At 55.2% G+C, this 23,220-nt stretch overlaps 1 protein-coding gene across 8 annotated transcripts in view; it reads right to left on the bottom strand.

The window, feature by feature from the left end:
* MAST3 (microtubule associated serine/threonine kinase 3) overlaps positions 1–23,220 on the bottom strand; it is a 36,641-nt gene that overhangs the window by 2,498 nt on the left and 10,923 nt on the right. For 4 of the 8 annotated variants that reach the window (XM_019641966.1, XM_019641972.1, XM_019641973.1 and 1 more), the window contains 24 exons: positions 17,783–17,871; positions 17,631–17,703; positions 16,872–16,950; positions 16,258–16,418; positions 16,001–16,076; positions 15,510–15,719; positions 15,318–15,419; positions 14,915–15,047; positions 13,370–13,431; positions 12,889–12,974; positions 11,864–12,072; positions 11,091–11,229; positions 8,291–8,423; positions 7,910–8,075; positions 7,253–7,354; positions 6,460–6,582; positions 5,556–5,665; positions 4,370–4,503; positions 3,589–3,833; positions 2,903–3,109; positions 2,321–2,547; positions 1,779–1,901; positions 1,084–1,220; positions 804–985 (listed from right to left, as the gene is read on the bottom strand). In XM_019641966.1, the coding sequence (XP_019497511.1) occupies positions 804–985; positions 1,084–1,220; positions 1,779–1,901; positions 2,321–2,547; positions 2,903–3,109; positions 3,589–3,833; positions 4,370–4,503; positions 5,556–5,665; positions 6,460–6,582; positions 7,253–7,354; positions 7,910–8,075; positions 8,291–8,423; positions 11,091–11,229; positions 11,864–12,072; positions 12,889–12,974; positions 13,370–13,431; positions 14,915–15,047; positions 15,318–15,419; positions 15,510–15,719; positions 16,001–16,076; positions 16,258–16,418; positions 16,872–16,950; positions 17,631–17,703; positions 17,783–17,871 (3,308 nt within the window). Of the gene's footprint in view, positions 1–803; positions 986–1,083; positions 1,221–1,778; positions 1,902–2,320; positions 2,548–2,902; positions 3,110–3,588; positions 3,834–4,369; positions 4,504–5,555; positions 5,666–6,459; positions 6,583–7,252; positions 7,355–7,909; positions 8,076–8,290; positions 8,424–11,090; positions 11,230–11,863; positions 12,073–12,888; positions 12,975–13,369; positions 13,432–14,914; positions 15,048–15,317; positions 15,420–15,509; positions 15,720–16,000; positions 16,077–16,257; positions 16,419–16,871; positions 16,951–17,630; positions 17,704–17,782; positions 17,872–20,305; positions 21,115–23,220 lie in introns of all 8 variants that reach the window. The other 4 variants (XM_019641969.1, XM_019641970.1, XM_019641967.1 and 1 more) reach the window with 4 other exon arrangements.

The raw sequence follows: 23,220 nt of genomic DNA, 5'->3' as shown, positions 1-23,220 counted from the left end.
ATGTGGTAAACTCCTATTCATCCATCAAAGCCCTAGCTTTTATTCACCCACTTCTTACCTAGTGATCCACCACTCATTGGGCCAAAGATACTCATTCACAGTCTATCCTTCCATCCAATGAGTCATCCATTCACAGGTCCCCAAAGTTATCTGACAAGGGCCCTGCCTCTTCACCTGAGCTCACCTCCCCACACCCAGGCCTCAGTCCCAGCAGATACCTGGTGTGAGGAAGGCAGAGATGGCACAGATACCCCCAGTCTCACAAAGTCAGGGTGGGCCAGAAGGAGACAGCAGTTGGGGTCCCCAGGGAAGAGGGAGGGCTTCCTGGAGGAGTAGCCCTGTGGTCCTCCTCCAAGAGGCCTTCCCTACCTCTCCTCTGGGTTGCCCCAGCCTGTCTCTCACAGACTGGGGGACCTCAGTGGCAGACCAAGTCACCATCCTTTCCTGACCCAGAACAATCATTCCGTGGCTTCTCTAGCTCACACAACTTCCATAGCTCCCCACTGCCCCCTCCCCCTCACTTTAATCTCAGCTCTTGGGCTTGATCCATCCCCCAATGGCCCCTCTTCAGCCTCCCCTGCAGCTTTCACATCCCTCCTGTCTAGAACCCTTTGCTCATGATGTTCCCTCTGTTGGGCATACCCATCCCTTCCCTTACCCTGTACCTGTCTCTGCCCACCCCCAGGATGCCTCTTAGACTCCAGACAACTGGAAAAGCCCTTCCAGTCATCTGTTTCTTACATAGTGTCATTCTATCCTCCCGTCTGCCTGCTCCCTCCCCAGGCAGCCATAGGTGCACCCACCTGCTGGGGCATCAGGAGCTGGGCTGCGGCAGGGTGTGGTGGGGCTGGGGGAGAGGCTGTGGGTGGGAGAGCCTGGGAGGCTCTCACTGGATGACAGGGAGTGGTGGAGGCCGGAGGAAAAGCTGCGGCTGGTGTGTAGCACTGACGACTGTTTTGAGATCTTCTTAAAGAGTGACTTCCGTCTGTGGGTGAGAACCCAGGGTGCTTCAGGACCCCTGCCCCTAGCAGCCCCCGACCCCAGCTGATAAAGATCCCCCTTCCACACTCCCTGGCTGCTCACCGGTCCTGTGTCTCCCGTCGGCGGCTCCGCTTGCTCCTGCGTGCCATGCGGCCCTTGGCTACATTCTTCCGGGCGGGGCCCACCTTGATGGATGTGTTCTCCAGGGCTGTGGTCCGGAGGGCAATCTTGTTGCTGCTCTGTAGGCACGATGGCGAGGGCTCGCCTATGTGTCTCCATCCCATGAGCCCCCACCCACCCACTTCCTACTCATCGTTCAAAGTCCCAGATCCTATCTATCCAGGTCTCACCTAACGATTCACCACTCACTGGGCCAAAGATGCATGCCCACCATCCGTGTACCCATCCAATAACCTGTCCACCCACCTGTTGGTCCCAGGAGCTACCCAACCAGGGGCTTGCATCATCCTGTGTCCCCACCCTCAGGCCTCAGCCCCCAAGGACTCCTGGTCTGAGGAAGGCAGAGATGGTACAGACCCCACAGGATCAGGAAGTGTTTCTTGGAGGAGTGGATCTGAGGGGTGATGTTAGGGGCCATAGAAAGCAGCTCATCCTGGGCTAAGGGGAGAGGGGGGTAAGGCCTGGAGTTGGGATGAGTGTGGAGCAGTGTGGGTGGAGGGGAGACCCATGGAGAAGTGGCAGCAGAGGCCAAGAGGTGGTGGGGGTCCTGGAAGCCCAGAGGGAGGGCAGGGGGTGAGGGTCCTGGGGGCGCTGAGGGTGGGCAGTGGGAGTGGCACCTTCAGCAGCAGCTCAACAACGTCCATGTGTACCAGCCCCAGGACAGACTCCCCATTGATGTGGGTGATGAGGTCTCCGGCTTGCAGTCCTGCTTCCTGGGCGGGGCTCCCCTCCTCCACGCTCTGGGGGGAAATGCCAAGGTCAGCGGTCAGGCCAGGGCCCAACAGCAGGAGACCCAAACCAGCTGCTGCCACTCATGCTGCCTCAGTTTCCCTGACTTGGGTGCTGTTCAGAGAATGACCAGTGGGGAGAGGACGGGCAGAGTTCTGGGCTGGGGGAGGAAGAACAGCTTACTCACCCACTGTGCTTGCCAGCAGAGGGCATACGCTTCATGCCCATTTAGGGTCTCTGTCCCTTTATCCAGCCTTGGCCCTCTTGCCCAAACCCCTCCCTATAACTGACAGGGACGGCAAAGGCCCAGAGGGCATGGGCTCCCTGCCCTGGACCCCCAAACCTCACAGACTAGAAAACGCACCTCACCAGGCCACAGCCAGCTTCAAAGAAGGTCAGGTTGTCCCCACCCACCCCCAAGCCAGCTCACCCAGACAACGTGGTGCACAGTGTAGACGTCACTGTCACCCATGTAGACGCGGATGGCCCGCAGGCTGAAGCCGTACTTCTTGCCAGAGCTGTGGATGATAATGGGGGGCCGCAGGCTGCCACACACAGGGGACGGGTCTCGGCTGGGAGACGAGTCACGGGACGACGGGTTTGAGGACAGTGAGCGTGGGGACAGGGGGCTCATGAGAGGGCCACCACTGCCATCATCTGCAGGAATGAGGGTTAGGGAGGGGGTCACTCCCTCATGGGCCTTCCCATATGGTACCTTCCCCTCCCACTGTGCTGACCACTCTGGCTGCTTCACTGCTGCTTCAATGCCCTAAGTATGGTCCCCCTGCTGGACCTTTGCACATGTAGTGCTCTCTGCTAGGCATGCCAGTTCCCAAGGTTTCCTTGTGACTGGCTCCTTCCCCTCTTCTGGGGCTCAGGCCCAACATGACCCTGAAGGACCCCTTCCAGCTCCACACACCCCAGCCAAAGCAGACCCCACCCCATGGTTAAAATGGACATGGACCCCCCACCCCATGGTTAAGCAAAGACGAGGCTGGGCCATGGACATTACCGGCTGTGATGATGAGTGACAGGGCAGACACTGAGGCTGACTTGGGCACCCGGCCCCCACTGGTGGAGGCCCTAGACTTCTCAGGGGCTGGGTCTCTTGGGCCCCCAAGACGGCGGCCCCGGCCGGCATCCAAGGGCCTCGGTGTGGACTGTCGGGCACCAGTGCTGTTGCTCCGTAGGCGTGCATGGCTGAGGGCGGCGGGATCGGCTAGGGGGTTAGCATGGTGAGGGGGTCAGTCTGGCACCCCCATCTCACCATTGGGCCCCTCTGCCCTCAGTAGACAGGGCCAGCGTGGACACAGTCCAGCCTCCTGGCCTTTGTTCAGGCAGTTCCCTCTTCCTGCACAACCTTCCTGCGTTGGCCTCCCTGGAAAGCTCCACTCTTCAAGTCCCCTCCTCCAGGAAGCCTTCTCTCCACCCATCAGACCCCTAGCTACCCTCTTGGAGGCCCTCAGCCCCATCCGTTTCTCTAGTACCATCCTAACCCCATGAAGCTGGGGACTTCTTGGGGGCCAAGCTGAGGCCTGAGGCCTCTCCAGAACCCTGGCCTTTCCTATCTTAAAGACTTTATCAGACTAGTAAATGGTCTCTGTAGAACTCCTACTCATCCTCAATACCCATCTCAAAAAGTCCTTCCTCTGGGAAATTTTCCATGATACCACCCCTCCCACCCTGGGCAGCACCTACCAGAGAGGCTTGAGGACTTGGGCATTACTGGGGTGGCTGTTGGAGGTGGGTCAGGCTCCCCCAGAATGAAGACAGGCCTCTTGGGGCCCACAGGGGCTGGGCTGGCTCCCTCATCCTCTGATGAGAAGGCAAACTTGGGCATAGTGTCCAGGCTGATGGTGCTCAGGAGAGATGGGCTGGGTCCCCGCTCAGGCTGGGAAGAGGATGAGTGGCAGGAGGAACCAGAGGACGTCCAGGACCTCAGCCTGAAGGGGAAGAGCTCAATTCACACTTGCCAAGTGCCCTCACCCCAGGATACCCGGTCATCCCCAGTGGCCACAACTTAACTCTCAGCCTAGAGTCAGGGACAATTTGTAAATAGAGTGTGAATTCCCTCTGCTTGCTCCATTCTGTGTGTCTATCCAGAGAATTCGTATTCATCTTTTAAAACCCAGCTTCCAATGCCCATCATCTAGCTGACATTGATTATTTCTGTTGAGTCTGGACTTCGAAGGATGAATAGAAGTTCATTAGCAAAAGGTATTCTGGACAGAAGGAACAGTGCAAGCAGAAGCCAAACAGTATGATGGTGCATGGCTATTTTATGTTTGGTGTGGTTAGGAAGGCAAAGCCAAAGGGAGTGATGATAGGGGCCAGGTTGGCAGGGGTCTGACAGGTTGGCCAATATGTTTGACCCTTTTCTACTGGACCACTGGGAAGCTCTTTCCAATGTTAGATTTTGTGGCTCCACCTCCTAGCAGGCTTAGAGGCTGGATCTGCTTATACTGCCCAGTCCACCTACCGGACCTCGGTGCTCAGCCGGTGGCCATACTCCCCCTCACTGCGTTCCCACCCTTCTTCCCGGTCCTCACTAAAGCTCCGTTCGGCAAAGGTTGGGGTGGGTTGCACAGCTAGGAACTCAGAGCTGCTGTAGACCTGGGAAGTAATAAAAGATAACAGTAATAACAACGGAGACAGGAGCCACACCCGCTTCCTACATGCCCTGGGATGGGGCAGGAAGGACAACAAACCTGCTTCCCTGTGATTCACTACCTTAAATCCTTACTCAGCATGTCCCTAAAGACAGCAGAGTCTGTAGCCTGCTGTACAGGTGAGAAACTGAGGCTCAGAGGGGCCCAGCCACCAAGGGGGCCAGAGCCGTGGTTTCTTTTGCTGACTTGGATACCCTGCCCAAGGCCCAGGCTCACAAGTAGTGCAGAGGGTTTTTTGATCAAATTATAAACAAAGGGGCTGAGTGGCTCAGTTGGTCAAGCGCTTGCTCAAGAGTTTGAGCTCTGAGCAACAGCTGTTCGATTCCCGGCCTGAGCTGAACAGCCACTGAGCTGCCAACAGGTGGCAGGATGGCTCAGCTTCAAAAAAAAAAATTATAAACAAAGGAAGGAACTTAATGTAAGCTTGCGAAGCTATAAAATGACACCCAACATAGGAGTTCCGGTTACAATAGCCAAAAAGTGGAAACAACCCAAATGTCCATCAGTTGATGAAGGATAAACACAATGTGGTCCATCCACATGATGGAATTTTACTCGGTCACAAGAAGGAATGAAGCGTTAACACACGCTATATAACATGATGAACCTAGAAAACATGCTGAGTGAGAAAAGCCAGACATAAAAGCCCACATAGTGTGTGATCCCATCTATATGAAATGTCCAGAAGAGGCAAATCCATAGGGACAGAAAGCAGAACAGTGGTTATCTGGGGCTGGAGGAGAGGGGATGGGGAGTGACTAGCTAATAAGGACAAGGTCTCCTTTGGGGGTAATAGAAATGTTCTGGAACTAGATACAGGTGATGATTCCACAATATTATAAATGTGCTAAATGTCACTGAATTGTACACTCTAAAATGGCTAATACAGTATATTTTATGCTGTGTGTATTTTACCCCAATTAAAAAAAAATGCAAAAAACTAAAAATCTTGCATTATTTCCTGAGCACGAGCTATATCCAGAGCCCGGTCCCCACCTTGCTAAACCGGTGTGAGCAGGATGAGAACTGGGGGATCTCTGTGGACGACTCCTCATCGTTGGTCTCGTCATCCTCAGAGCCCAGGTGTCGGTACCGTTCTGATCGCGCTGCAGGAGGGAGAGGCACATGCAGCCCATGTGAGGTGGCTGTGAGGGTGGTGGGATAACATGGGGAGGGCGTCCCAGGCAGAGTGGGGCAAGGGCCACCACCAGGGCGAAGGCCTCGAGGTGGGGCAATGCTCAGTGCATTTAGGGACCACAAGAGGCTTGGGTAGCAGAGTGAATATCTGGGAATCCATCCCATCTGTGTCCCTAAAAGCTTTGGGACCGTCGGTGGGAATTCTTGTGTTTGAGCCTTAGTATTCTTACTCTTGAAATAGGTGACCCAGAATTAGGAAAATTGTGTACCTGAAACAAAGTATGTTCCTTACTTTACAGAAGAGGAAACAGACACTCAGAGAGGACTCTGACATGCCCAAGGCCACATAACAAAACAAGTTCTGGAGGAGGCACTGGAAAATGAGGGCATTTGCTGGGTTTGGCTGGAGCCCGGAGTGGGGAGAACCCACTGAAGTACCTGAGGGGACCCCTCCACAAAAGCTCAGCAAGGCGCCCCACCCTCCTATGTGATACAGGGCTCCATGCTGGGAGGCTGGACATGCTAGAAGACCCCAGGCAAAGTTCTGCCACACTTTGAAACCAGTGCTTTGGTTTCCCCCTGCAATTTGAGAGGGGGCATGCTGCCTGAACCCAGAAGCACAGGAAATCCCAGCGGGGGTGGAGAGGGCAGACCTGCCCCAGCTTCTCAGAAAGCTCAGGAAGTTCTAGGCCCAGGGTGAAGCACCAAGCCTAGGCAGAGACCCCGGCAGACAACCCTCCCCACCCCTAGGACCCCCACTCACTATCGAAGTAGCTGGTATCATCCTCAGCTTCAAGCTGTGGCACAAACTCGGCCTTGTGTCGCAGAAGACCTGCCCAGTCCAGTGTCCGGAAGAAGGGGTGCTGCTTTACCTCATGGGTGCCGCCTGCAGACACACCCAGCTGAGCTCTGTGGGTCCTCACCCCCATGGCCCTCTGAGCTCATGGGGGACCAAAACTTGGCTAACACAGAACCAGAAAGATGGGAAGGGAAGCCAGCTGCCATTTAAGAGCCCAGAGAACTGAGCTAGGGCTTGAACCTAGGCCTTGCTCTTCCCTCTCCGGGATTTTGAGATCACACCACCAGAAATGCCAGAGACTTAGAAAGGCTTCCTTCCTGGGCCTTTTCCACGTAGTTCTACTCCATGAAGCAGAGCTGACTGTGAAGGTTCCCCAACCTCAGCCCCCACCATTCTCTCCCATGGCCAAGCTTCATCACGAACATGACCTGCAGTGGCCATGTTAATGGCTGGCTGCACATCTCAAATAGTTCCTTAACCATTTACTAAGTGGCTGGGGAAACTGGGACAGTGGGAGTCATTGGGCTGGGCCTTTGAGAACCTTAGGACACAGCCCCTGGTGATCTTACAGGCTCACATATTCACTCAGTCTCAGTGCCCTTGGTCTGCACCAGACCCAGCTACCTGCTATTCCTTCAAGGTCTTATGTTAATTCCTGGCAAACTCCTGTGCATCCTTCAAAACCTCAGCTCCAAGTCCCCCTCCTTCATGCAGCCTTTCAAGTAGAGCTTTTGTTTACTCTAGCCCCCACACATACCAGTGCCCAGACGGTCCAGTGGGTTCTGCCGGAGCAGCCTGGTGATGAGGTCCTGGGCATCAGCTGGAAGGGCCTCCTCCCCCTCTGGCCACATGATCTCATCTACAATGAGAGGAGGGAGTAAGGGTGTGGGGATAGTCCTTCCAAGCACCTCCCACTACCTCCCCTCACTCACTGTGCTCCAAGCCATTAGCCTCCTTTGCTCCTTCCACACACCAGAATCTGTCCCACCTCACGGCCTTTGCTCTGGCTGTGCCCTCTGTCCAGAGCACCTTCCCCTCTTTTATGTCTGTGGCTCCCTCTCACTTCTTCAGGTCTTTGCTCACAAGTCATCTCTGAGGCCTCCATGACTTGATATTTAATGCAGCACCCAGCACCATGCCCCCTCCCTTCCTTCTGCTTCTCCTTCTTGGCATTTTTGGCCTCCAATTGCTCCAAAATTTGCTTATTTATCTCGCTGTCTGTCTTGCCTGCTGGACAGTGGGCACAAGGGCTGTCTGTTTTGCCCCTGGTCATGTCCCCAGTGTCCAGCTTGGGCCAGGCATATCGTAGGTGCCCTATCCACACATGGGGCTGCTCCCCTCGCTAGCACAGGTAGGGAAGAGCCCCAGTGTGGCTGAGACTCAAACCTGGGGCAACAGGGGATGGAAAACGCACCACTGACCACCTGGCCAAAGAGTTCCTCAGGGGTATCTCCAAAGAAAGGCACGCAGCCCACCAGGAACTCATAGAGGATGACGCCCATGGCCCACCAGTCCACCGGCTTGCCGTAGCCCTGGCGGAAGATCACCTCGGGAGCGATGTACTCAGGCGTCCCGCACACCTGGGCCAGGTGGAATAGGGAAACTGAAGACGACCCCAGCTTGGGAGAGACCTCAGAAGAAACTGAGAGGATGGGGCCAGGCTGGGAATAAGGGGTGGGTAGAATTACAGGGGGCATTTTAACTTCTCCTTTTCGCTGCCAAGTTTTGCCATGTCCTGGGGTCAGGTTCCAGACAGAGGGGGCCCAGCACCCACGGCACCTACCCACCCACCCACCTGTTTATCCACGAACTCCCTGGTGTCCTTCTCAATGTGGCCCTCGTAGAGGTTGGTGGCCATGCTCATGAGCCCGATCTTGGACAGGCCGAAGTCAGTCAGCTTGATGTGGCCGAGCGAGGTGATGAGCAGGCTGTGGGTGGGCAGGCAGCACACTCAGGGCTGGGGGCCCAGACACTTGGTACCTCTTGCTGCCCTTGAACTTGGCTCCACTCTGGGCAGACTGCCCCCCACCCCCACCCCGCCCCAGGGGATTGGAAAGCACTTCCACTGCACAGCCACATTATCACAAGAACCTATGGGCCTTGGGAAATATTACAAATTTGGCAAACATCTCTGTACACCTACTGGGTGTATCTAGTGTTATTATTGGGTACCTACTGTATGCTCAACTGTGCAAAAAAAAAAAAAATGTCCTGAGAATCACAGCATCTCCTAACTGTGCATTAAAACCCTTCCTGACCACCCGCTGGGGGGGGATATACAATGTATTTTTGTACTTATGTCCATTATTGTGACATTTTGGAAGCACCTATCATTTACATCCCATGTTGGAAAGTGAACATATCTTGAGCACCTGTTGTGTACAGAAATATTTCTGTGTACCTCATGAGTGAATCCATTAAACTTGCACATCTACCATGTATGCTGCTGTTTAAGTTTTCTTGCTTAAATATATAAATGATTTGCTAAGTGATAAGAGTCACATGGCTCTATCTTTATAAAGTCATATTTTCACGCACCTCCTGGGTACCTCTGCTGCTTGAAAATAAATTTCTAGAGAATGCACTGTATATATCCAAGTTGTTGGATGAGCTCTCTTTGGCACATACTATGTACCTTGCCTCTATAAAGAAACAATTCTGTGCACCTATTATGTGCATCTGCTGTTTTTTAAAAATAAGGGTTGTTTCTTGAGCAACTACTGTGTATACCAGCTGTGGAAAAAACACTTTGGTATAGCTACCAGGTGCAGCCACATCTTCTAACACCAAGGCCGTGTAGCAGGCTTAAAGTCACCACCGTTGAGACAACCATTTCCTGAGTTCCTACAGGTACACTCGTCTAAACAACGTTCATTTATTGAACACGGACTATATCTGCTATTTAAAAATATTTCCTTCTTATAAATGAAATGATATGATACCTGGGATTTCCTTCAAATCATCCAGTGGGGTGGGCGGGGAAGGGACCAAGGGGTCAGGGAGGAAACAGGATCAGCCGAGTGCTGGTAGATGTGGAATCTGAGTATGGGCATGGGGCACTGTACCCTTCTGTTATGGGCTGAACTGTGTCTCCCCCAAATTCACATGTTGAAGTCCTAACCCCCAGTAACTACAAATATAACCTTATGTGGAGACAGAGTTGATGGACATGCAATTACTTAAGATAAGGTCACACTGGAGGAGGGTGGCCCCTAATTCAATACGATTGGTGTCTTTATAAAAAAGGAGAAATTTGGGCACAGAGATGCACAGAGGGATGATGCCATATAAATACTGGAGTGACACTGTCATAAGCCAAGGAACTACCAGAAGCTGGGAGAGAGGCCTAGAACAAATCCCTCCCTGGTATGTTCAGAGAGAGTGTGGCCCTGCTGACACCTTGAGCGTAGACTTCCAGCCTCCGGACTATGAGATTAATTTTTGTTGTTTAAGCCACCCAGTCTGTGGTATTTTGTTATGACAGCCCTAGGGAACTAATGTACCTTCTCTTAATTTCTGGGTGTATTTGAAATCTTCCAAAGTGAAAAAGAAAATATATTTTTGTTGATCACCTACTATGTGTGTCTATCCCTTCCTCAACCCTTCAAGACTGGGTACCTTCCCATCCCATCTTGCAGATGAGGGTCCTGAGAGGGGCAGGGACTATCTTGGGGTCTGACCTGAGACACTCGGAAGACCCCATCCTGCTCTGGGATGATCGTAGAGAGGCCTGCTGGGCACAGAGTCCTTAGGGCAGCAAGCACATGCCCAGGTACACAGCAGGTGCTAAATACACATTTGCTTTGTTTTCTAAGCAAACTACAAGATGCCCTGAAAACACATAGGGATCTTAACACTTACGTTCACACCTCCATGTGGCAAGTACCTGAGAAACATGTGGTTCTGGCCTCATATCCAGACAACACTCAATATAGGGGTGGCTCTTTCCTCTGTACACAGCAGATGCTCAATTAATGCAGGGGAGAGTGCTTTGAAAATTATGTAGAGGTTATGAAGCATGAAGGATTATTCACATTCATGCTTGTGTTTCCCAGTCACCCATAGAGGACCTGACACACAGTAGGTGCTTACTAGATGCTAGAATAAAATAAACATCCCAAGGCTCTCAATAAACATGTTTTCTTCTTTTCTTTCCTGCACTAACACACAACACGTGTTCAAGACATGCACAATCCCTTTCTTCACATATAAGGTCTTGCAACATGCATGTTCCTGTTTCCTCTATATAGCTAGTGCCTCGGAAGTGCATGTTCTTCCCTCTTGTGTGGCAGCAGCTCTGAGTGCATGATCTCTTCCCATATACAGTTTGTGCATCCTAAGTGTACATTCCCTCTCCTTGACTGGCAGCACCTCCACAAGTGCAGTCCTTTCCCTGCATGCAGCAGATGCCTATTAAGTAACTGCTCTTACAAGTTCCCTGCCTTCCTGCCAGCAGGGGCCCCATGATGCCAATAAATCCAGATAGACATCGGCTCCTGAGCAGACCCAGACCCCACTCAGAGGCCCCACCCCACGCCGGCCCTGCCCTGCCCCAAGCCTTTGGGCCCCACCCCCTTGTGGCCCCAGCCCCTCACTTGTCAGGCTTGAGGTCCCGGTGCACAATGCCGTAGTTGTGCAGGTATTCGAGCGCCAGCACCGTTTCCGCAAAATACATGCGAGCCATGTCCACAGGCAGCGGGCCCATGTTCTTCAGGAGTGTGGCACAGTCACCACCTGCAAGGGGCAGATGTGCTCAGAGGCTGTGGGCTCTACAGCCACACCTAATGCCTCCACACCCTCCTGGCCTGGTGCAAAGGGTCCCTGGTCGGTTGGTCCTGAAGCAGGGCAGTAAACCACGCAGGCGGTTGGAGAGGGAAACCCGGTCTCCCACCCTAGACTTCCGAGGCAGGGCAGCGGCTCTGTAAATACATGGTGCCTTCCCTATACACAGCTGGTGACTCCAAATTGCATGCTCCCTCTCCTTGCCTGGCAGCACCTTGGTAATGCCTGTCCCTGCACTTACCTGAAGGCCCTGCTCTTTCCTAAGCTGCAAACCCGAACATGCAACTCCTCACCCTGGACCCTCCGGCCCACCCCTCCCTCCCCTGCTCTAACTTCCACCTTCCAGGCTTATGCCCATGCCCACCAGTCCCCCCTGCCTAGGACCCTATCCTCCAGGGTCCCACACTCACACTCTTCTTTGGGCTGCCCCAGCCCTGACCACCCCATCCCAGACTGAGGGTCCCCAAGGCAGGCTGGGACCCCACGGAAGACAGAGCAGACTCCAGCCTGGCCCAAGGAGGGACATTCTCCCAAGTAGGGGGTGAACTCCCCAGCGCTAGAGGCATGAGAGCCCCAGGGACCGCACCTTCCACGTACTCCATGACCATGCAGAGGTGGCGCCGGGTCTCAAAGGAACAGAACATGCTGACCACAAAGGGGTTCTCCGCAAAGGTGAGGATGTCGCGCTCCACAAAGACCTGCTGGATCTGGTTACGGAGGATCAGGTTCTGCTTATTGATCTTCTTGATGGCGAAGCGCTGTCGTGTGTCCCGGTGCCGCACCAGGTAGACGGCCCTGGGGGAGGGGTTGGGCTCACTGAGGCCTGAGCTCGAGGCCCTAGCAGGCACGGGGAACCAACCTGGGCCCAGGACCCAACCCGCAGGGCTTTAGCCTGTGCTGTGCCCTCTACCTGGGACACCTTTATCCACTCCTTGCCCCTCTCCCAATGTAGCTACTGAGTTTAAGCTGCCCTCCCTGGTGTCCTATTAATGAACCAGACATGGCCCAAGTACATTGGCCCTTAGATTGCTTATTTATTCACAGCAGGCTGAGACCCATTAGCTCAAAAGCCTACACCAAACTCAAAAGTACTTTAAATATACTCCAAATAAGCAGATTTTTAGCTAGTTAGAGCCTGCTAGCTTTGGATACCTGGTAAAACTGCACCCCTCTGCTCCCAGCCACAGATAAACCCTAGAGCTATAAGGAACCCACACACGCTGCTGCTGACCTTTGGGGCTCTCTGACCCAGAGACTCTCCCCATGCTGCTGGTCCCCTCTCCCATTCCCCTCAGACAGTCTCATGCTGTCAGGAACACCCCCCCCCCTCCCTGCCCCACTCCCCTCCACCCCCCTGCAAACCTGTCAAAAGTGACAAATAATGCTCACTGCATGCTACTGCCACCCTGTGGTCATCTTTTTCCCTGTCAGAACCCCTCTATACCTGGGGCAGGTAAGGGCCTGGATCATGGATGCCTGTACAAGGCCATACTGGGCCATGTGGCAGCTCCACATTCCTCTGCAGTCCTCAGTTTCCCAGTCCACATGCTCAGGGGCTGCATTCCCTGCTGGCATCTGAGAAACGGGTCTATGTGGGACCCGAGGACTCACCCGTAGGCCCCATTGCTAATGAGCTTGATGGTCTCGAAGTCACTCTCACACGGCTTCCTCCGTGATGGGCTGATCAGGGAACGGCTCTGGGGGACAAAAAGAGCTCAGGGTCCTGACCCCCTGAGAAGTGGGCTAGGCTCACCCAGCCCCCAAATCCTTGTGCCTGATGCTACTTTCTCCCCTATCCAAACTTCTCCAACTCAGTGTCCGAATTTCTAAGCTTTTGCTCAAGCCATGCCCTCTTCCCAGAAAACTCCTACACATCCCCCAAAACGCCTTTCCAATGCCCCCTCCCGCCCTGCCCTGCCCAACCTTCATGGCACAGCAGTCTCACTTCCCCCGCCTTCCTCCCAAAGTCACAGGAATTTATTAAGCACCGACTACATGCAAAGCGTCTGCAAACCCAGCCCCTCCCATGGCTGCTTCGGCTGCTCTGAAAAGAACAAGACAGGTGGGGGGGCCCCAAAGCTCTGCACCTCACCTCCAGGGACTCAGGTGCTGGGGTCTGTCCTCTGTCATCGAGGTGACTCAGAGGCACCATCTCTGCAAGACGGGGGAGAAGCCTTGAATGGGGCCTTCACAACCTGCCCCTCCATCATCCAAAGGTTTCCTGAGGCTTCCAGGGCCCATCTGGGGCTGGGGACATGAAGCCTCCCCTGACCAGCTCCCAGAATACTGTCAGTGAGCCCCTACTGTGTCCAGGTCTCAGCCAAACCTAGGAGGCTGGACTAAACAACAACTGAGGAACCATCTAGAAGGGCCAGTGGGTGGCCCAGGCTCCAATTGCTGAGCTTCGGCCTGTGAACACAAGCTGTGGAACACAGGATCCTAATAACCTCCTAGCTCAGGATACGACTCTGTGTGAGCCCCATTACAGTCCAGTCCCAGGGCTTGGCAGAAGGGTGGCCTGAGGGATTGGTCCCTGAACATGAGCCATGATGGTGGCAATGAAGAATGTCTCATGGTGCCTGAGCAAGGCTGGGATGGGTCGGTGGAGTCTCAGGGGTGAGGGAGGCCCAGGTTCAAATGCAGCTCCTCCCACTCTCAGTGGGCCCCCCAGGATGCTGGGTAGGTAATCTGCCCCAAAGCGTCAGCCATCGCCTGTATGGCCATCCTCTGACACCAGACCCACCCCCAGCACCACCTGCATTATCTTCACTGGACAGACAGGAGGATGGCCACAGCCACAGGGCCAATCCAAGAGTGGGAAGGCCTTGGGCACACCTTCGTCTGATTCCCTGCTCAATCTCGTCTGCCCAGAGTCTCCGTCTCTCCAGCTTTCAATGGGGACGATAGCAGCCTGGTTCCAGGGTTAACACAGCAATGACGCTTGCTCGGTGGACACTGGCCACTGTGGCAAGGCCCTGACAACGCCCTTGCGCCTCCCCCCAGCTCCCCTTTCCTCTGCTCCTCAGCTGCACCCCCTCCTTGCTGCTCCTCTGATTCGCCAGACATGGTCCCACCTCAGGGCCTTTGTCATAACCCCGCCTGGTTCTCCCTTTCTATCTCCCACACACACACACCCCCAGATCTCCACCTGGTCACCTCTCCATCCTCAGCTTCAACATCACCTCTTCACAGAGGCTCCCTGACCACTCCCAGCCTAAGCCAGTCCAGTTCTACGCTCCCCTTGAGCCATGTCTTGGTTCCGCTGTCCTGGTTGTTTGGAGAAGTTCTTGCCTGAGGGTGGCCCTGTCTGACTCCGAGGCCACCTCTGGGGCCACAGTCACATGAAACTGGGAACGGGCTTTATAAATTTGCAGGATGATATGAATGCCATTGCCAGGGGTGGTCCCCTGGTGTCCTGGCCCTTCTCAACTTGGCATTTGAGGACACTGAGGCCCCAAGACTCTGGCAGGTCAGGGAGTCCAATGTGCAGCCGCCTGACCCTGAAATCCCAGGCACTTTCCCCATAGTGGGCCCCACAGGTGGCTGAGGGCAGGAGACAGAGAGACAAGGATAGTATGGCTCTCTACCCCAGCCTCTCCTTAGTCTCTTCTTTCCACCCTGCCCCACCCCAGCTCACCCTCAAGGGGGTCCTTAGCCAGGCCCAGTTGCCCGATGATGTACTGTGGCAGGTCTGTCTTGATGCCCTGGCCCTCGCGGGCCTGGCCCTCGGCAGCCTCCAGCAGGTGGTAAAACTCCTCAGGGTCGAACTCCTGGGGGTGCAGAGGCCTGGTCAGCTGAGGCTTGGTCCTACCTCTTGGCCTTTGCACATGCTGTGTCCTCTGTCTGCAGCACTCTGACCAGTGGCTCCAACTTGTCCCTGGGGTCTTAGTTCCTGGCCCCTCCTCCAGGCACCCCACCCCAACCTGGCAGCACCCTGTGCTCCTCTCCAAGTCCTATGCGATGGGAACTGTATCTTGTAGCTCAGGGCCCTGATCTCTGCTCTGCTGGGCCCCGGCATCTGGTTGTGTGCGGAGACTCACCAGGCACTCAAGGAGCCTTGCTGGCCGTGAGATGATGATTAGCAGCTTCCGGACCAGCTGGACAATGAAGCTGACCTCCTCACTGTCCGAGCGCTCATGGGCCTGGGGGCAGGTTGGTGGGACATCACCCGAAGGCCCTTGGCCCTGCCCTGCACCTCCCAGGGATCCCCATCCCCAAGCTCCCCCACGCACATCCTGCAGAAGCCTCTCCAGCTTCTCCTGCATCTCGAGGAAGTAGCGGGAGGTGACAAGCGCCTCTCCAGATTTGGCCAGGCAGTCACGGGCCAGCTCGACAATCTGGTGGTGGATGAAGCCCAGGACACCGTCAGCCAGCGCCAGCCGAGCACCAGGCGTGAAGGCAGTGAGGAACTCCTGCAGACGGCCCTCCATCTGGGCTGTGGCCTAGGTAGAGATGGGCGACCTGGTCATTGAATGGGGCTAGGGAGCAACACGTGCAGATTGGGGCAGGAGAGACAGTCAAGGACAGAGAGGGGATGTGATGATGGAGCCAATGGGGTTGGAGGACTCAGGGGTGGAGGGGGATTTGAGACCAAGAGAGAGAAATAGAAATGGACAGATGTGGGGATATAGCCAAGAAGACAGAGAGTGCCTGTCTGTCACCCAGAGACGGACAGCAACATGGAGGGGCATTGGGACCGGTCCAGGCACATGGCGATGCTTACCTTGGGGAACCTCTCCCGGTACACATGATTCATCATGACGATCTCATTGTCAAAGGTCCCTGTTGTGCGTCCTGGGCTGAAGGCCAGGTGGGGAACAGTCAGCCTCTGACACGGGACCTGAGACCCAGGCCAGGGGAAGGGGGCTGAGCCAGGCTTGGGCAGGGTCAGAGTCAGAGTCAGAAGAGGAAGAGCCACGGTGTGGGTCCTAAAGCCAGCCCAGGGAATGGCTGGGGCAGCAGCCAGAGGTCAAGGCCCACCTGAGGCTTCGGGAGCGGGGCCGAAGGCGGGGTGAGCGGTGGCCAACTTCTTCATCAACCACACTCTCTGAGCTGCGGAAATGCTTGGACAGGAAATGCAGTTCGTCTGGCGTCGGCTGGAAAGGAAGCTGGTGGAGACGCTCCCGGGAGGATGAGCTTGACTGGCAGGAGGGGGTATCAGGGCCACAGGTTCAGCGTCAGTGCCAAAGCCAGAACCCCCAGCATTATACCTCAAGGCTCAGGCTGCCAGCTGGTCACCTGACAGTAATCCTCACCTGCCTGGCTCCTATGCATCCCTCAAAACCCCAGCTCTGATGCCCCCTCCTCCAGGAAGCCCTCCCTGTCTGCTCCCTTGGCAGCCCTAAGACCCCCTCCCCCATGGCCAGGCCCTGATCCCAAAGGCTAGGAATATTTGTGTAACCCAGACTGGGGGCTCCTGGGGCTGAGGCTAGGTTCTCTCAGGGACCCCCCACATTACCTAGAATGGGGCATAGAGAAAGCAGTAAGGATGTTTACTGACTGCACAACTATTTGACCCTTTGAAAAAACCAAACACATGTTCCCCTCCAACCTTGCACCCGCATGTCTGCCCACCAAGGTGGGACTGTAGGTACCGAGACAGTAGAGCTGGGTGTGTTGGTTCCATAGCCAGAAGACGGGAGGGATGCAAGGGACCATCTTCTGCCGTCAGCCCTGGATAGGAGAACCAGAAGAGTTGGAAGGAAAGCTCAGCCCCTGTGGTTTGTGGGGGCTCAAGGGTAGACATAAATTCTGGGTCCATTGGAGGAAGGATCCTCTATAAGGCCAGCAACAGTGATTCAGGGTGAGCAAGACCACTGTTGTGTTTTCTCCTCATCCTTCAGACGCCTCCTCTCGGAAGTCCTCCCTGACTCCAACTGCCAGTGTGCCCCCCATTAAAGCTGCCACCTCTCAGTACCAGCTGCTGGGGTATATGCTTCCTCTACCAGACTGAGGACTCCCCAAGGGCCAAAGTCCAGCTCCCACTTCCTCAGCTCCCTAGCACATGGCATACAGCAGGCACTCAATAAATGTTGAATGAATAAGTGACATTTAAATGCCTGGCACACAACTCTTGTTAAGTGAATGAACGACTATCAGTGAATTGATGATTCTTAGACCTGTTGGTGTTCCTTCTTCCTCCCCAGGGCTCGTTGAAATTACCTGTCTGTGCGAGGGATGTGGCTGCAGAAGGCAGAGCCAGAGGCAGAAGCCAGAGGGAGGGATCACGGCAGGGCAGGGGTCAGGGGTGGGGAAAAGGCCAGTAAGGAGGCAGGTCCACCAAGTACATGCACCCTGCTTGTCCCCTCACCAGTCAAGAGGACACCATCCCCCCCAAACCAGGGACCACTAACCTCCGGGCAAAGGGGAAGTTGATGGCTGAGGCAGCTGAGAAGTTCCGGGGACTATCCAGGGGGCTGTTGCCTGCTGAGAGGAGGCCAGGGGAAACTGAGTCATCAGGGGTGGAGACAGGACACAGCACCCACCCGCCTGCTCCCATGCTCACCAGTTGGGACTGACAGGGGCGACAGCGGCCGGGAAAGGGTTGGTGAGGGTGTTCCTACTATGAGGCTCTTGCGGTTCCCGCTGCGGCAGCTATGGAGGGAGGTGGGGAGAAGGTCAGGCGCTGGCCCAGGCCTCTGGGCTCGGGACCATGTGCCCAGGCGGGAGCACATGTGAGGCCAACTTTGGGGCAGGATAGAAAGCTGGGCACCATTCCCACTCTGCTCCCAGCTGGACCCCCCCATGGCCCTTACTTCACCCAGCCTTTGAGGCCCAGTGGGAGTCATATTTGACAAACATCACTATACTAAAACTCCTGCTATTATTATCAGTGGTGGCATGAAGTGCTTCTGGCCTCCTGGTGGTCACTGTGAACAGCCAAGAGCCCCTAACCTGCCTTATCAGCCTTCAGTGTTCACAGTCCCACTCCCACACCTTTATCCATGCATGGCCATTGCCAGCTCTGGCAAATAAGGCAGAGGGTGGAAAGAATCCTGGAGCCCATAGGTGGGTTGAGGCAGTCCCCTGCCCAATTCCGTGCACTGTTTTCCAGGGCTACTGCCCCAGTCTCTTGGTAATGTTCCTCCCCAAGATCCCCCCAAATGCCAGTCTGACCCTTAAAACCCTAAAGTCAGCATCTTGCACAGTCGGGTCTTGTCTCCAGTTCTGCCAAAGTGTTTCCTTCCCTCCCTCCATCCCAGCTCCTTCTAGCCATCAGCCCCCTGCCCAGGCAGTGCTCACCGGTGCTTCGGCCCCAGCCCCCACCCTGGCAGAGGGAAGTTGGGAGCAACATTGTCCCCCTCCCTCCCCATCCCCCAGAGCAGTCACCCAGCAACGGGCTCTGCTTGCTCTTGATCTGTAAGTGCATCAGCCCACACACTCCAGCCGCCAACGCGGCTCAGCCACAGCACACTGCGCAGGGAGGGAGATAAAACCTCGGGCCTCACAGGGCCAGGAACAGTGTCCCAGGCAGAAGGCAGTGCAGGCCAAAGTGCGGGAGAGCATGGTCAGCCACCAACCCAGGTGACAAGACAGGTGGTGGTGGTGGTGGTGGTGGGGGACCAGCCTGCCCACAGCTGCCCCTCTGAGCCTCAGTTTCTCCATCTGCATGCCTTAAAAGGTGTTGGAAAGATTTGATAAAACCCATACACCAAGGCCCAGCTTTAGGCCAGCACTGGGTAAATGGTGGCGGGTACGTGTACTGTCATTTTTCTCCTCACAATGCTCGCGAGGCATGGCCTCCTCAGTGAATTAAGTCACCATTTGTCAATCCCAACAAGTCCAGAGGTGGGAGAGACCAGCTGCACCTATTTCCCAGCTGGGGAAACTGAGGCTACAGATGTCAACAGCCACAGGGATTGTCCTCTAGTCTGAGGTACAGAAGCAAAAGTGAAACCCACAGGTTCCTGCAAAACTTCCTGCCCACCCCCCTCCACTCACCAGTCCCACATCCTCTCCTTTCCCCTCACCTGGTTCCTTACCCCCAAACCCCTCCCTTTCGCACAGCACTGCATCTTTTGTCTCTTCCAGCATTTAGGAAAAACACTTGGCTACCTCCCTCTTACTCTCGGGCAGGGCCTTCTTGAAAACAGCCAAATTGGAGGTGTCAAAGGGGAAGTGGGCATCATCTGTTCATTTCCTGAGCATCTACTGAGTGCCGACTATTTGCTCAGCCCTCCCTGGAGGAGGCCTAGGACGCTGAGAAGTGGCCTAGTCATTCGACCACCACTCGTGTGGTTCAACAGAGAATGAGAATATGGCAGAAAACAGGGGCCTGAGGCTAGTTTCCTAAACCCAGTCTCTGAGGTGCCCATAAGCCCTCTGTGGCTCCCCAGAGTCTGGGAGAAGAGTCTAAGCCCTTGGACTTGGCATTTGCGGTCCCATCGCCCAGCCTCTACCTGTGCTCCCCTCTGGGAATGTCACAACCCAGCACCAATGAGACACCCAAGCACAGAGAGGTGAAGGAACTGCCTGAGGTCACACAGGCTGGCAGTACCTGAACTTTTATTTGAACCCAGGTCCAGTAGAGCCCATGGCCTGCACTTAGCCTCTCTGCTTTTCAAAAGGGTAAACTGAGACTCCAAGAGAGGCCAGGCTTTGCTCCAGGTTAAACCCAGCTATTGGCGTTCCTCACACCCCACATGCACGCCAGCCTCGCGTAGCAAATATTTGCTTGTGAACCAACATTTCCGTTGACTGGGCCCCAGGGACAGACCAGCCTCAGGTTTTCCAAGAAGTACCTCCCCAGGATGGCCAGACCTAGAGCCCTGGGTTAAATCCTGCCTGTCTCAACTCCCTGCTACCTCTTCACCACCTTAGCTGCGACCCCGACAGACATCCCAGTGAGGGTAACGAGGGGCGCAAGGAGGATGCCTGAGAAACCAGGGGATACCTCGATCCCAAAACGTCCTCCCCCGTCACCCTACCGCCGTGCACAGTAGCCCTCATCATGCCGCCGGGACACATTCCTGGCAACTCGTGTCTACTCGGCCGGCCGCCGCGCCTTTCCCCACGCCGTTTCCCCTACCTCTTGGAGCGCTGCAGCAGCGCCCCCTTGGCCAGGCGGCTCCTGTGGCCGGGAGCCGCCACCGCCGTCCAGTAGCTGGGGTCGGACATGCTGCTCCTTCCCTTTGTGCCGCCCAAGGCCCGGGAGGCGCGAGGGAGCAGCCGGCGGCGGGGCACGAACCTCCGCGGCGGGACCCGCGGGGGTAGCCCAGCCGCGCAGGGTAGGGAGGGGGCGCGCCGCGGGGCTGGGGGAGGCGCGGGGCACGGAGGAAGCGCGCGCTCAGGAGCGCGGCCGAGAACCCCGCCCAGGCGAGAGGGGGGGGGGCGGGACCTGGAGGGGGCGGGGCGAGCGACAAGGAAGCGAGGCCGGCCACCAGCCCGCGTGCACGCTAGCGGGCGGGGTGTTGCCAGGGCCGCGGACTGAGGGTCGGGCGTTGCCAGGAGTGTGGGAAGCGAGGGCGGGACATTGGCGATACCTGGAGGTTGGGCCTTGGAACTTCACTCCCTTCCCGTAAATCTGATCAGGGTCCCCCTTTCCCTCTTTCAGGCGGCTCTAACCGCTTCTGCTGAGTGCGATACTCAAGGCCCATGCAGAGGCCTGGCTGGGATCATGCTACCACGCCCACGCTGGCTCCACTCCTTGGAATGCCCTTTCTGCCCGACAAAATCCAGCAAGTGTTCCTCTCCTCCACGAAGCCTTCCCTTGTGTCTGTTCGGCTCTGTCTTTCCCAAGCTTGGGCTCCTTGGGGGTCTTTGCATCTCCCAGTACTGAGCTGGCACAGACAGCGTGTTTAGCAAACTGAGTCAGGGCATCTGACATGCTCTGCCTGTCTGTGTGATAGAAAAAGCCATTAGCCTTTCTACAGTCAGGAATCAGATGCCTGATTTAACTTCACAGGCATCAGTCTTTTCAACAGTAAAATGGGAGGAAAACAGGACTGATAAGAGGATTACTGGAGTTAGATGTAAATGTTAGCATCAGGCTAACTCCAGGTCTCTGTTTCCCCATCTACACATGTTCCTAGTGAAAATGGAAAGAATTGAAGGCACAGAAAGTGATTGGTACCAGGAGGGGGATACAGTACTTCGTGTTCACTGTGGAAGGAAAAATGTCTCATACAGTAGGCAGTGAATTAATGCTTCCTTCTCTCATGACAGCCCTAGGAAGTCAGGGACAGCGTCACTCTGAGGGCAACCCCTTCACAGGCCACATGACACTTTGGAACTGGCCCAGACCCCACAGACCTCACATCTGAGAATGGGAGACTGATGCATGGAAGGGGTGCTGCTGTCCAGTGTGTAGCCCTAACCCTGCCCATCTCTCTTGTCACCAATTTTGCTTCTTAAGTCTCTCCAAGACTCTCAGAGCCAATAGTCTTTTTTTTTTTTAAGCTGAGCCATCCTGCCACCTGTTGGCAGCTCAGTGGCAGCTCAGCTCGGGCTGGGAATCGAACCACTGTTGCTCAGAGCTCAAACTCTTGAGCGAGCTCTTAACCAACTGAGCCACTCGGCCGGCCCTCTCCCAGACTCTCTATCCTGTCTCCTCCATGTCCAGTGTCACCCTCAGATGACCTGCTCTGTGGTCCAGATACCTACTAGGTGTCTCCCCAGGAATGCTCTCCAGGTCCCCCCGACCAGGGCCCAAATACTTACATCTGGCCATTCATTCACTTAACAAACACTGATTGAGCACCTACTGTGTGCCTGCTCCTGTGCCAAACCCTGGGGACCCAGTGAGAATGAGGCCACAAATAATCCCTGCTCTCAGGGCCCCCAGCCTCATGGGGAGGGCAGGGAGGAGAGTAAATGGGAAACAATTAAATGAACAAGTTAATTTCAATCACTGAAGTTGAGGAAAACAAAAGAATTGGGGTGGGGGCAGCCGGTTATCTCAGTTGTTTAGAGCGCAGTGCTCATAACACCAAAGTTGCTGGTTCGATCCCCACATGGGCCACTGAGCTGCGCCCTCCACAACTAGATTGAAAACAACTGCTTGATTTGGAGCTGATGGGTCCTGGAGAAACACACTGTTCTCTAATTAAAAAAAAAAAAAGTTTGAAATTCACCTTTCTGAAAACAAAAACAAAAACAGGGGTAACACTGGCAAAGGACAACTTTAGCTGGGAGGCTCTCTCGGAAGGTGACACTGCAGCCAGCTGAGATCTTGAGAAGGATGAAGCACCAGCCATGGAGAAAGAGTGTCCCAGGCAGAGGGCACAGCAGGCACAGGGGGTACAAAGGTCTTGAGGCAGGACTGAGGGGAAGATGCCCGCAGGGCTGACCATGTAGGCCTTGTGGGTTGCAGGGAAAGTACAGTTTTACTGTAGTAGCCATGGAGGATATGTAAGCAGGGGAGGGGTGTGGTCTGGATTATGTAAACCTGCCCGTGTCTGCCATCAGAAACAGGAGCCATCAGAGGCAGGAGCGAAGTGGCTGGAGGCTAGTAAGGGGTTGTGACAGGGTCTGGGAAGGGGACACTGAGGCTTAGATCAGAGTGAGTGGATTCTAGACTTGTTTTGACGCCAAGGGACAGGCCTTACTGAAGGACCAGATGTGGAGAGGAGGATGGGTAGGGTCACCTACTGCCCTCACATGTCCAGCCTCCTGTGTAGAGGGAACTCGAGGTCCCCCAGGTCTGGGGACCCAAGTAGAGATGAAGCCACAGTCTTGTGTCACCATATGCTTACATGCTGTGCCCACGAGTTCCCCTGATGTATGCTGGGGACACTTCTGCACACAGTTAGAAAAGCAGCTGCCTTTCCTCCCCAGCTGTGGCTGAACTCTGCACCACCTACATGCCCCCATAACACCCACTGCACTGGCGTCCCCAGTAGCTGCTTCTCTTACACCCATCTGGCTTCAGTTTTCCTCCTCTGCAGAATAGGGCTGCAGCTGACAATCCAGAGGGCTTGTGGCCATGGCTAAGGCTTCCTGTAG

Source organism: Hipposideros armiger, unplaced genomic scaffold (assembly GCF_001890085.2).
Source record: "Hipposideros armiger isolate ML-2016 unplaced genomic scaffold, ASM189008v1 scaffold_64, whole genome shotgun sequence".
Taxonomy (NCBI): Eukaryota; Metazoa; Chordata; class Mammalia; order Chiroptera; family Hipposideridae; genus Hipposideros; species Hipposideros armiger.
This window is presented reverse-complemented; position numbering and strand designations above follow the sequence as displayed.